This window comes from Micrasema longulum, unplaced genomic scaffold, assembly GCF_059751315.1.
Source record: "Micrasema longulum isolate JH-2025_06_02 unplaced genomic scaffold, ASM5975131v1 h1tg000713l, whole genome shotgun sequence".
NCBI lineage: Eukaryota > Metazoa > Arthropoda > Insecta > Trichoptera > Brachycentridae > Micrasema > Micrasema longulum.
In genome coordinates this window covers 85,148-98,161 of record NW_028277909.1, presented here as the reverse complement: position 1 = coordinate 98,161, position 13,014 = coordinate 85,148, and the positions used below count along the sequence as shown (strand labels likewise).

At 32.6% G+C, this 13,014-nt stretch overlaps 1 protein-coding gene across 1 annotated transcript; it reads left to right on the top strand.

Annotated features, from left to right (window-relative positions):
* Positions 1-30: 30 nt before the first annotated feature.
* On the top strand, positions 31-11,551 carry LOC148279513 (inhibitor of Bruton tyrosine kinase-like). Its single transcript, XM_088229827.1, has 9 exons — positions 31-95; positions 1,607-1,890; positions 3,283-3,583; positions 4,659-4,781; positions 5,812-6,148; positions 7,060-7,246; positions 8,584-8,785; positions 8,951-10,291; positions 10,453-11,551. Exons 3-9 carry the CDS (start codon positions 3,296-3,298, stop codon positions 10,594-10,596), a joined length of 2,622 nt encoding a protein of 873 aa, XP_088085953.1. The 5' UTR covers positions 31-95; positions 1,607-1,890; positions 3,283-3,295; the 3' UTR covers positions 10,597-11,551.
* Positions 11,552-13,014: the final 1,463 nt, after the last annotated feature.

Genomic DNA, 13,014 nt, shown 5'->3' with positions numbered 1-13,014 from the left:
ACACGCCGCGGGCCCGGCCAGCCGTGGGGGCCAGACGGGGGGGCCAGCTGGGTCACACCAAGTATGCAGAGAGAACTGTTGTCACGCCTAAAAAGGTATTTTTCTATCTATTTCTCTATGATAAACTGACGCGCATGGGAATGGGAATACTGCCATCACCACAAAGGCCGTAACTACTTTGAAGTAAGTTCTGAGGAAATAAGCGTTTTGTTGATAGTGAAGATTTAAGCTTGTCGTAGCTTTATAGACTAAGATATTTGATACTTGGTGATTTTGTTGTTATTCATGTACAATAAAGGTCAATCTTAAATTTTATCGACTAGTGATGAAACGAATGGTGGTTTGGCCAGATACCAGATATTCGACGAGCCCCTAAGCCAGATAGCCAGATACTCTTCAATGATAAGCAGTTATGTAAAAAGTACAAACACCCCGTTGCTCGAATTTCTTTCATAGTCAAAACAAAACTTTGAATGGGCATAAAATAAAAAGGTGTTATATTCAATGATAACTTATCGATCAAAGAGTAACATGTCAATATGGTTTATTAATTTGTTATGAAATAATTACAATGGGTTTTGGGTAGTTTCACCCCTTCATTTTTTTCACAAATATATTTTTATGATTTTTTTGTTTGCCATTTAAATTCTTTTTTCAGAGTGTGTACTAAACACTGACGAATGTTTTATGCAAAGACAAGACAATTTTTCAAATAATGACCGTAACTTCAACATCAAGAAATCAATTTAGTGGCGTTGATTTCATGAAATTTTCGTAGTTTTATGAATATTTCGTATCCGCCCAATATTGAACTACTATTCGGTATCCTGCGGATAGTAAAATAAGGCAGTATAGACAGTTCATCTCTAATATTGACTTTTATTGTTCTTTCAACAAAACAATTTTTGGTATCAAATTTTCCCGCTTCGTAATTCCTTAGAAACTGCACTCTCTCTACGTGTATTGCTAAAATATCATCTTTTTAATTGGTTTCTTTTTGGTATCATCTAAAAGCCCATTTTACTACCAAGGTTTTTAAATTCTGAGAAGAAAAATACCAGGACTTTAAAATAATGATTAAGATCAGCATTTTTGGCACGCTTGTTAAGAACACTATTTTCATACTGAAAAGAATTCATTTCAAATACTTACTATAATGCGATATATCTCATCTCTTAAAAAGTATTTGATACTTTAAAAATTAAAAAAAGGAATTATTTATTCACTAAAATATTATTTTATGTAACAACTAAAGCACGATCACGAGACATAAATGAAAAATCTAATATCTTAAAACATTTTACTGCACCTGATAACCTTTATTTTACAGACCTAAGGTTGTTCTAGTTTTATCACAATTTTTTTTCAACCCCGAGTGTCAACCCTGTATATACGGCCTAAGCCAATGAGGAAGTTCAGTGTTTTTTTTCTTTATATATTATATTATCAGCGCTATGATTTTTTAAAGTTTTGTTATTTTGAAATTACCTGCGAGTGACGTCACAAGTCTCTTCGGAAAGAATTGCTGATTGGTGGTTTGGCTCTTTCATTCAAGTCACCGATCGAATAATTCCATAATCATCCAGTAATACCTGTTATCTCACAGGTGTTGAGATTTGGTGGCAGCGAAGATAGCAGCACCATCGAGTGTGTGGCGGTTAGTGACGGCGCCACAGTAGCAGTGACGAGCCGCGGTGACATCTATCTGCTGTACCAATTCCAGTGCAAGAAGATCGCCTCCCGTCAACACAACATCAGAGTGTCCAGGTTGTGGAGGGAGACCTCAGGGGGAGACAAGCTGACAGAATACCAAAAGCAGCTGTCTGTGCTTGTTCTCAATTCTGTCGGAAACATCTATCTGTGGCAGGATACTAATAATCAACTGATTAGGTGAGTGGATACAGTAGGGGCTTCTTTTTTTTAAACTCTGATAATCCCAAAAATATTTTTTAAATCTCTAGATGTTGCTGGTAACAAAGTCTTTGATATTTTTTTCAGCAATATGATTTTCTAGATTTTTCAGCTTGTTTGCCTACCATGCAAGAGGTCTCGGGTTCGATTCCCGACATGGTTGACATGAAATATTATTTAAAAAGGGCGTTTTTACACTAGGATATTTCATAGTCCCTAGACTGATACCTGAAGCGTAAGACTGATCACCTTACCTTCATGTAACAAAAATGATGAAAATACGCTGCGATTGGTGTACCAATGCAGTGCCCTATACCATTAGGTGCGGAAAGGGAATGACGATGATATGATTTTTATCCGAGCTTAGATGTTTGGGGCAGCACCGTACATGCACAGTATTTTTTTAGGTTATGCCTATTGTAAGAAACATGGGCAAGTGAAGGGTGCTCGCACCAGGTAAGAAAACTTTTTCAAATTAAAGCATTTTTGCAAATAAAACCACCGAGTTCCTAGTTCAGACAGAATAAAGAACGCAATGAAACAAGAACCGAAACAAGCACCAATCATTCTCCAGGAAAGGCTATTCCATTTTTACACAACTCGGTTTGTCTGGAAGTTCTTTCTGAACTGATGCGTATAGGTACATCTAAAACTGTGTTTTAAATATATCAAATAAAGTGAAGAAAAAAAAACAATACACTTGTAATACAATAAAATTCTTTATACATATATTATTACAACAGAGATGAAGAACATTTTATAGAAGGGAATATAGCAGTCTAGGCATTTCAAGGGCTTATGGCCTGTCATTGGCTGGTTTAAGTAGGCACTTTAAACACTGTGTAATATTCACCATTCTGCCTATGTTTGAACATCTATATTCCTTCGATTCTTCCATCTGTTGATCTTTTTGAAGTTAATAATCTTACAATAAAAACAATAACTAATCTCTGTTGTAATTTATTTATATTAATTACTCTTAAGGGAATTGAATACAGTTCTCGTCTACAAAAATTTGGATAGACTCAAAATATCATTGGTAAATTTATACGTTTACAATAAGTTTTTCTGGGTTATAATGCCGTGTGTCATTCACGCTCTCTTCCAAAGTTTCGGATCGCATTACAGCGTCCATTTTTAGGGTTAAACGTCAAGGGTTGATGGCACCTAGAAAAACACATCATTCATCCGAACGGTCGTGAAAATCGAAGAAATTGATGCGTTTGTCCAGTTGGTTTTTGAACGCGTTAACCGTGCAAGCACCAATTACTTTTCTGCGAATGCTATTTTATTACTATACAACTCAGTTTGTCAGGAAGTTCTTTCTGGGGTTTATGTATTTTTTTAAGGTGATTTATCTATTTCTTTTAGGTGCATATTCTCTATGAATCGTCCCGTGATAGTGATGGAAACGGCCTTCACAAGGGAATCCGTAATGATCACAACCAAACAAGGGGAGGCATTCCACGGCACCATAATTCCCAAGAAGCTGAAGCCCCACAAGAACACAACTTCCTGTAAAGACATGGACAAGCTTCAAGCCAAGGCAGAGTTCAACAAGTTCATAGACAGAGACGACTGTATGGTTATCAAGTTGAAGAGACTGCCCAATATTCACAGGGCTGTTGATATTTGCGGGGATATTAAAGGAAATAACTTTGCCGTATTGCAGGTTTGTACAAGAGAATTGTTATTTATGTAAAGGCCTCTCTTATAGATTAAATCTAGTATTTTATTTCAATTTTAGAATACTCAAAAGTTTTATTTGGTTTTGTAATGTAATGTACAAAACGAGGGAATGTTTAGGGGTTCGATATGCTTATTAAATCTTATTGGTTAATTTTCGTACTCAGTTCAATTACGTATTTTTTTTTATGGAAATTTATTTATAAACTCTTACGGATTACATTCATTTAACAAAATAATTTTTCTTTTTTAAATTCATATTCTATTGTTAATGATAATGTTTTTAACATCTTTTGTAAATGTTGTCCGAGTCTTTTGTTTACTTTTGTCTGATAGTTTACTTATAATTTCAGTCCCTGATTTATTAGTCTCGACTGCCCTTGTCTCGTTTTAGAAAGTTGTATGTGATATTGTTTTGATGTTCTCGTATTGTTTTTGCACTAGAATATTTTCATAGTCCCTGGTTTGGTAACTGAAGCGTAATTCTGATCACTGATCATCTTACCTTCATGTAACAAAAATGATCAAGATACGCTGCAATTGGTGTACCAATGCAGTGTCCTATGCCCCATTAGGTGCGGAAATGGAATGATGATGATGGTTATCAAAATAATTATTATTTTATTTTGAAAGTTGTTTATAGTCTGAAATTATCTCATTTGTTTAAAAAGTCATGGTGTTCTGGAAATTGCACTATCACAAAATCGTGTTCGTTTGAAATATTTTGTTAAATTTGACTCGTTTGGTTTATCCTTTATGGTGCAGAAATTTTTTCATTTTTTTGTTAAGATAACTAAATTGTGATTTTTAAAATCTGGGTGTCCTGTACTGTAAATTCACCACCGCGATTGGACCTCTAGGCCTTTTATGGTGCAAAATAAAACAAAAGATAGGTTTTTTTAAATCTGGTCACTTTTAATCTCGAACTTTTCACTAGTATTTTTATAAACGAGTCTATTTTTTTGGTTACTTAGTGCATTTATTTTGTCCCCACTTAGCACAGAACAGAAGTCCTCCATTGAGGTTATCTATCAATATTTTTTTGTATGATTTATTCGCAGGTCGCACCAAACTCCGGATTATTGGACCTACCTCAAATAACATCATCCCAACTGATGGCCGACATGACCGCCCTATTGGATGATGCCAATGAGTATGACATGCTTCATGATGTTCTCATTAAGGTAAAGTTAATTACAAATTCCATCTGTTTTGTTTTTATCTAAATTTGACTATCCTTTCCTTACCTGAAGATCCGATACAGATCTGATTTCTGGGTTTTATTTGTTGATTAATTATAATGGGTGTGAAAGTAACGAAAAACATTGAAAATATTCATGAAAAAGTCAATTATTCCATTTTTAAAAGACATTCTATAAATGCTAAATAATTCTTGGTTTTGCAGGAATTTCGAGTCACCGATTAATTTCTGTAAATCAATCAAACTTTAAATTGAAAAACCAGGGACAAATTATGCTTCTCAATAGTTAAGGTGGATTAGCTAATATATTATGATAATCAAAAGCTAACTTGAATAGAATGAAATTCTCCATTATTGTACACCGCTAACACGTGTATCTCGTGACATTGTTCCTTTCTTTTGCACATAAATATTTTTATATCGCTTTTGAATTTTTTAAATGTACTTAAAACACTTCGGGCGGAAAAGATATTTTTACCTGTTCAGTGGGTTGATGCTTAACGGCGGGAAGGGTAGAAATACCTTTTTTGCCGGCCTCATTTCAAAGGCAAAAAATAGGAATTATCCAATCTTTTTATATGAATATAACATACCAATCTCTTTGTTAAAGTCTTAACTATATGTACATATTTTTCAAATATCAATGCAAATCTTCTTTTTTTTACACAAAATATAAAATAAAATACAAAATATGTAATGTTATAAAATAGAAATGGAGTTTTACTTAACAAATTGAACTATAATGATGTTGAATTACAAATAATATTTGGTTTTGGTCTGTAAATTTATAGCTTGGATATGCTGAGTTAGTATGTAGAAATTTTTATTGAAATATTTTTATTATTTTCGAAGATAAAGCGATTTCAAATAAATTAAAGAAATTTTGGGGATGCCTGTTAGAAGGTAAAAGCGCAAATTGGTCAAATAAATAAGTGGAAGTGTACCAAGTGTTTGAATTCATAACTTTTATGAAAATACAAGTTATTACCTAATTTGAATAAATCTCTTCGCAGGTGGACAATCAAACTTTTCCTGCCCACAAATTCATAATCTCGAACGGAAGTGAATATTTAGCCAAATTATGCGGAGTGCAGCAGCCTGACATGGACACCGACATCATGAAAACCTTGGAAAAGTCAGAGAAGCTGATAATCAACATAGAGAATGTCCATCCAACAATTCTGAAGCAGATTTTATTGTTCTTATACACGGGCACTTGCGACCTCCTCAATGCTGGTCCTTCTAAAATTATGATTATGCGAGAGACAAGTGTCCCTAAAGACGATGAACCCCAATATGTTACTAACGGCAGAGAAGACAATGTTATAAATTTTGCTGACGATATTTCTGGTGTGATATTCCTTAATTTATATTCATAATTTATTCAATTGAGCCCCAATCTTTAAAAAATCTGCTTTTCAAAATGGTTTTATCATTTCACTCTCATGCATTGAAATACAACACTTTTAAGTTTAGATCATTGATAATATGTTGGAAGAGCGTATTAAGCTCTCAAGGACAAAAACTATTTTCAAGAAAGTAGTTAAGGACTGGATTTTCCTTAGTGGGAGGGATTTGAGTAGGAAATTCCTTGATGATTTTCCAAATGTTTGAGTTTACTGTTTACCATATTGATGTGCCATATATATATATATATTTATTTTAATTATTTTCATGTTTCTGATCCTATATTTGTGGTAATATATTCATGTCTGTGTCAACTAATTGCTAGTCCTATCTCAACACAGGACTTTTAGTCCCATGGAGTTGGGACTTATGTCTCAAATAATGTACAATAAACTTATGAATGTAAATAAATAAAAAATATTTTTAAAATGTGACCTATGCTTTTAGGCCATTAAGTATTACATGGTCAACCTATGCTTTGCTGTATATAAATCTCAATTTTAATGTTTTTTTATTGATGATACTTTCATACCAGGTATGTGATAAGTATAGATGGTTTATACAACTTTTTAAGCCCATTTTGTCAATTTATAAAGATGATTATATCGGTTGGTTCTATATAAGACAGGGGAATAAATGAAATTTGAATCAAATAAAATGAAAATACTTAATAAAAAAAAAATATTTGAGATAGAATTTAAGACAAGTTTGATTTTCTTATTTGAAATATGTCGTTTTGTTTGTAGGAATGATGTTTTGGTAAAATAGATATTTTCAACAGTTAGTAAAAGAAGACTATTCTCTCTGCACATGAGAAATCTTACCATATATTATTGCGTACTTATCATTTACAGCATTCGAAGCCTACAACAAAAAAGATAAAAGTAAGAAAGCAAACAAGAAAAATAGACAAAACAAATCCAAGTTGGAAAGCAATAATAGCAGTGTGACTAACAATGTACAGGATCCTGTCAGACTACTGCAAGAAGCCGCAAAGAAGTTACAAGTTACATCGTTGTACAAGATCTTATCAAGATATTAGTAAGATATTTCCAAATAGTATTAAACTTTATTTGTTGGTTTTATTGACTCAAAATTTAATACATTTTGTGTTTCTACATATTATAGGTAAATAAATCCATATGAACGTTAGATAAGTTATATAAAAATGTGTCTTTCCACAATGTAAACTAGTGTTTTTCAACTTTTTTAAATACGCGACCCCTGTACGAGTAAAAAGAAAATCTGACAGGGTCCCCAAGGCCTTAATTTTATTATACTACATATTTGTATACCAGTGATTTCAACAATGTCATATTTAATTGTCTTTATATTAAAATCATATTATTATTAATCGAGAAATTAAGTGTAAGGTAGGAGCGGCAGCACGATCTATAAGATTCATACGGCATGCTTAAAATGGAATTTAATTCTCATAACGTTTTCTGGAAGAAAAAAGAAAATATCCAGAGCTGGCGAGGGAAGCTTTGAAATTATTAGTGCCATTCACAAAATCCTACCTTTGGCAACTAATGTTTAATAATAATAATAATAATAATAATCATGTTTGGATAATTTATATAGCGCCATTTTTGTGAAAATCACCTCAAGGGCGCTGTACAATAAATAAATATCCCAACACGTCTTGCAGCTACAGAGCGCATGGACGGTTGGGATTCTAGTTCCTCGTCTCCAATTATGATATATTACAATTATGATATATATGAGCTAGATAACAGAACGTCTTGCAGCTACAGAGCGCATGGACAATAAGAAATCTAGCCCCTATTTACATTTTTATTTTTAAAAATTTTATTTGACAATGAAGTTTAGAGTTTAAGTGATATTTTAAAAACGAAAAACGTTTCCTTCAATTGTAGACATAAAAACTAAAAAGAGAAAAAGACTCCAAATAGAAATTAGGTTGGTTATTCGCATCTCAAAAATACAGGCATAGCCTTCTTACTGGAGTTATTGTATTTTTACTGTAGTGTAGGACCTAAAACGCTTGCTTTTGCTTGTGACGGCGATCCCCCAAGCAAGGCTTTGAGACCCTCTGGGGGTCGTGACCAACAGGTTGAAAAACACTGATGTAAACAATTCTCATAAATTAATTTACCTAATTCTAATGAATATTTTTGTCAAATATTTTTTTTTTTATTGGAAATGACGATTCGTATGTACACATTTTCTTTGTTCTGTGTGTAAATTTGACAGCTTTAAAGTTGTTTAGCACCATTCAATGATTGTCACATCTGGCATTGAATTTGAGTTTTATAAATACAGTGTTTTTTCAACATAGGAAAACATAAACAAATGGATATTTATTTTGAGTCCGTAGCTAATGAAAAATAATATTACTTTTGTTGTTATTTCAGTTACTGTAATGGGTGTGTGATGATTAAACATGAAGAGAAGAAGCCGAAAATCCCTAAATTTGGATTCAACCGCGGCAATATGACAGAGTTGTGGGACACGAGTATTAAGTGCTTGGATAAGTATTACATTGAAGCCCATAGATGTATTCTGTCTGCTAGATTAGATTATTTCAATGGGATGTTCGCTCATAGCTGGACAGAGGTGAATGAAATAAATTATTGCCAGTTTTTCAAAGTGTTATAAAAATATTTTTTCAAAATTTAAAAATTATGTATGTTGAAAGTACAAAGAAACATTCAATAAATCATTATAAATAAATAATATGAATTAATCTAATAATCTCATTGAATTTTCTTTTCGTTTTAGAGTTCTAAAAATGCCACAATCACACTTCCTATTCACAGCTCTATACTGGAGCCTATCATCAACTTTCTCTATACTGATGAATGTCCAGAAATCAAGAAAACGGACGATCTCGAATTTCTGTGCAACATGTTAGTTGTCTCCGATCAACTGTTTATAACACGTTTGAGAGAAATGTGCGAAGTAACTTTTTCAAGTCTGCTTACGCTGAAGAATGTCCCAGAAATATTTCAACTTGCGGATACATGCAATTGTCCGCAGCTGAAAAAATGTTGCATGGAATATATCTCCCTCAATCTTCCAACTTTATTGGAAAGCAAAGCTTTAGAATCAACTTCGGCAGAATTGTTGCAGAATTTAAATGAATATTACAGTGTATTTAACCCCGCCATGTGTAGTAGAGTTATTACGCCATTTTCAGAAGCTCCTTGTGATGAGATTATAAATCAATCCGCTGTGAATTATCCAATTAATCTGGAGGAAAATTATGAAGAAGAACTTACTGATGAAATAAAAAAAGATATCACACCGAGTAGCGGAAAGAAAAAAATTAAGGTGAGAAATATCAGCTTTACAGAAAGTGAAAGGGCCAGAAAACGGAATGAGTCTGTGAGCTCTGTTGCCTCTCTTGATTTGTCTCACGAGAAATGCGAAGATGTTACTCTTTCTCTGAGAAAAATATCCAACACCGAAGAGAATGTCACTTCTAAACCAAATAGTTGGGTTAAAGTGAATACAACATTAAAGAAACAGCAAAAAGTAGTCGAGGCCCGCCTTAAACTTATCAATGCTGTTAAAGAAAATTCCAGTATTATAGAAAGTTATCCGGAATCATTCACCAAACTTATCAAGCAAGATAACTTTTATGATAGGAGTTTGTCAGCGAGCAGTCCTCCTGCGCAGAGTACCATATCCAGAAATAATAGCTTCGGTTCTCCCACAACATCTTCATCTCCGACTCCTGTGGTGGACTTGGATTTCAACTATTCTCCGCAGGAAATATTAAGTCGAAGCCCTCAAACGTCCCTCAACATCATGGTCGTAAACACGAAACTTTCACAGAAACAGAGAAAAAAACTGGCTTTGGAAAACAAAGACCAAAACTTCTTAGCCGAACAGTTAGATAAACTTAATATGAAGAAATCATTGCCGGACAATTCAAATGGAGAAGCTTCGGCAACTGCTATAGAGCAGCCTGTTCATAAGAATCCTTGGCAAAAAATTCAACCGACAACTGTCAAACTGAAAGAGGAAAAGGTCACCTTCTCTGATATTCTGGAAGATGAGAGAAAACAGAAAGAAAATTTCACCAAAATGATGGCTAAACCTTTAGCTTTAACTCTGGTAAATATGTATGCTTATATTTTTCAAATTTAACCTCTCAATATAATCATATTACTGATCTCTATATTTTTATAGTGATGCAATAACTGTAGTTTGCATTTTCAAACCTGCATTATTGAAATATTACTTTTTAAAACATAATCCTGTCAAATGTATTTCAGTTGGAGGACAAAGCCATCGAGGAACTTAATAGATTTTACTTTGCTTCATCAGCGGACGAAGAAAGAATAACTGTGAAGAGAGTGCAGTGCTTTCAGCTCGCAGCTCCACAGTGGATTAACAGATCTATTTCTACTTTAAACTGAAGATTTTTTCCAGGCCTCTCAAAAATGACCTTTATTTTCGGATCTGGAAAATGCTTGATTCTTTAATGGGATTAATTTTATAAATCTTTTTAAAAAAAACACATACTGATTTTACCACATTACATTTTACATGGGTAGATTTTTTATACTAACAAAAATTCATTTAATAAAAGTATAAAAAAACATAAATGCAGGTTAGACTTGGCAAAAAGAATCTACTTCTCGTGGTTGTAATTGTAATTGTCAGCCCTAATTAATATTTAATTTATTGTGTGTTTTTAACATAATATAAAACTACATAATATGTTCACTATTCTACAGTCAACTAGAAGAGAATTTGACATTTGTACGCTCCTGAAGTTCTCTAAATATTGACAGTTTAGTGTAGGAAACAAATGCCGTACTTTATTGTTGAGTGGCCGCAATAGTGACGTACCACCAGAAAACTTCACTATCGATCGACAATATCGAATTAATATTGAATTACTAGCGGACCCGTTGTCCTGCCCGAACTTTGGCTTGCCTGCTATTATCTTCTTTTTTTTATACGCCTTCACTCGTTTGTTTTTGTTTTTTTTGTTTGTTTTTTTAAATTTTTTTATATGCCTTCACTCCTTGGAAAAAGACTTTTCATCTAGGTACTTGTTTGTGATTACATTCCAAAACTAAAAATTGTTGATATTCAAAAAGTATTGAATTTAAGTAGGTACTTGTTTATGGTTGAATTCCAGAACATAAAATAAATATTTTTTCAAATATGGCATTCTTTTTGCAAACGTCAAACTCTGGTCATCTCACCAACAAAGGGGTGTACTTATGTAGGAATACGATTTTTTTTAATGTATTGAATTTAATATTATTTTGGTGTCACCAAAAATCCAATAAAAATAAATAAATGGGTACAAATTATTAGGAATTTAAGGAAAGAATCTGATTGAGATCCACAAAAAACAAATGCTGTTTGTAAACATTCAAAAACTTTTTTTTTATACACAAAAAAATAACAATTTTACATTTTTTTGCAAATGCATTCTCCTCGAATGCAACCTTGGTAGATTGATGAATAAAACATTTATGCTCCTAACTTCTTTTTTACATATTAGATTGAAAATTTTAATATCTACGAACATGCACACCGCGAAGATCTATATTTTTTTGAAATCCGCATGTTAATCGGTTAAGCCGTTTAGGAGGAGTACGGTGACATCACACGTACAGAGGAATTATATATAAAAAGATATTGTGCGTGTTCATTTTAAAGAGTTGACAATATGATTAATTAAAATTGATCAACAATAATTTTGACGTTAAGCTTTTTATTTATTTACATCTTAAGCTATTTAGTCATGAAAACTTGTTTCTATTTACCCCATCTGACAAAAAATGATTTAAAATCGATATCGTAAGTCGAAAGAAAAAAAGACTTCCACGACACTATTGCTACTACTACTAATACTAATACTGCCATCTCGCCATTTCTCCGTAGGGGTAGGCAGTGAGAATGGACCGCCACACACGTCTATCCTGGCATATATTCCTAGCTTCCTCCACATTCATACATCTTGTCATACATGCCCTTCGGTTCTGTCTGCTTTTGACATGACCAGACTTATTGACATGATCAGACAACACTATTGTAATCTGTCACAAGTATCTTCTTATATTGTCTGAACTGTAGTTTGCATATTATGTTGTTTCTTAATTGGAATAATTTTTAGATATTGTCTGCAGATAATTATAATATATACGTAGTAACAATTGTATGTATATTTTTTCTTTCATACTGATTTTTTTGCACACATTGGTACATCAAGTACAATAACTGCCGCTGCAACTTAATTTGACAATTTTAAATAATGTATGCATGTTTTATTCTTTTAATAAACACATATTTATAATATATGTACTTCATGTAATATTTGTATTAGTAAATCCTAATCCATTTTTTGGATTGAAAAGAAGTTTTATAATCTTCAGTTACCAAACACATTTTCACTTGATAGTGTAATTACTCATAATAGAAAACCATCGAGTGCTGCAAAGTTACTTTCAAATATCTTGGTTTTTGTCATTGTGTATTTTAAATATTTTAGCAGAGAATCATTCGAAGATTAAAATGTGAATGGAGAATGTTACACAGTGTGTAAAGTGGCCACTTAAACCAGCCAATGACAGGTCGTAAGCCCTGTAAATTGCATAGACTTCCAAATTCCCTTACCTAAAATGTTTTCCTTCTGTTGCAACAAATGTTTATTTTACTAAATATTGCCCAGGGATGCGCAATACCCATAGTTTTATTATTTATAACTTGACATTAATCTAAAATTAAATTACTACCTATGTATATTTTATATATTTAAATTCACCAATCAACAGATTTTATCGAAAATAATGAATTTGATAATATCAAATCAAAAA

What these genes read in the sequence shown, in the direction of transcription:
- LOC148279513 (XM_088229827.1), top strand. Translation starts at nt 3,296, where the DNA reads ATGAATCGTCCCGTGATAGTGATGGAAACGGCCTTCACAAGGGAATCC. An exon ending in AAGATCTTATCAAGATATTA is followed by an intron (nt 7,247 to 8,583) that starts GTAAGATATTTC and finishes TTGTTATTTCAG; the next exon opens with TTACTGTAATGGGTGTGTGA. An exon ending in TCGCTCATAGCTGGACAGAG is followed by an intron (nt 8,786 to 8,950) that starts GTGAATGAAATA and finishes TTTTCGTTTTAG; the next exon opens with AGTTCTAAAAATGCCACAAT.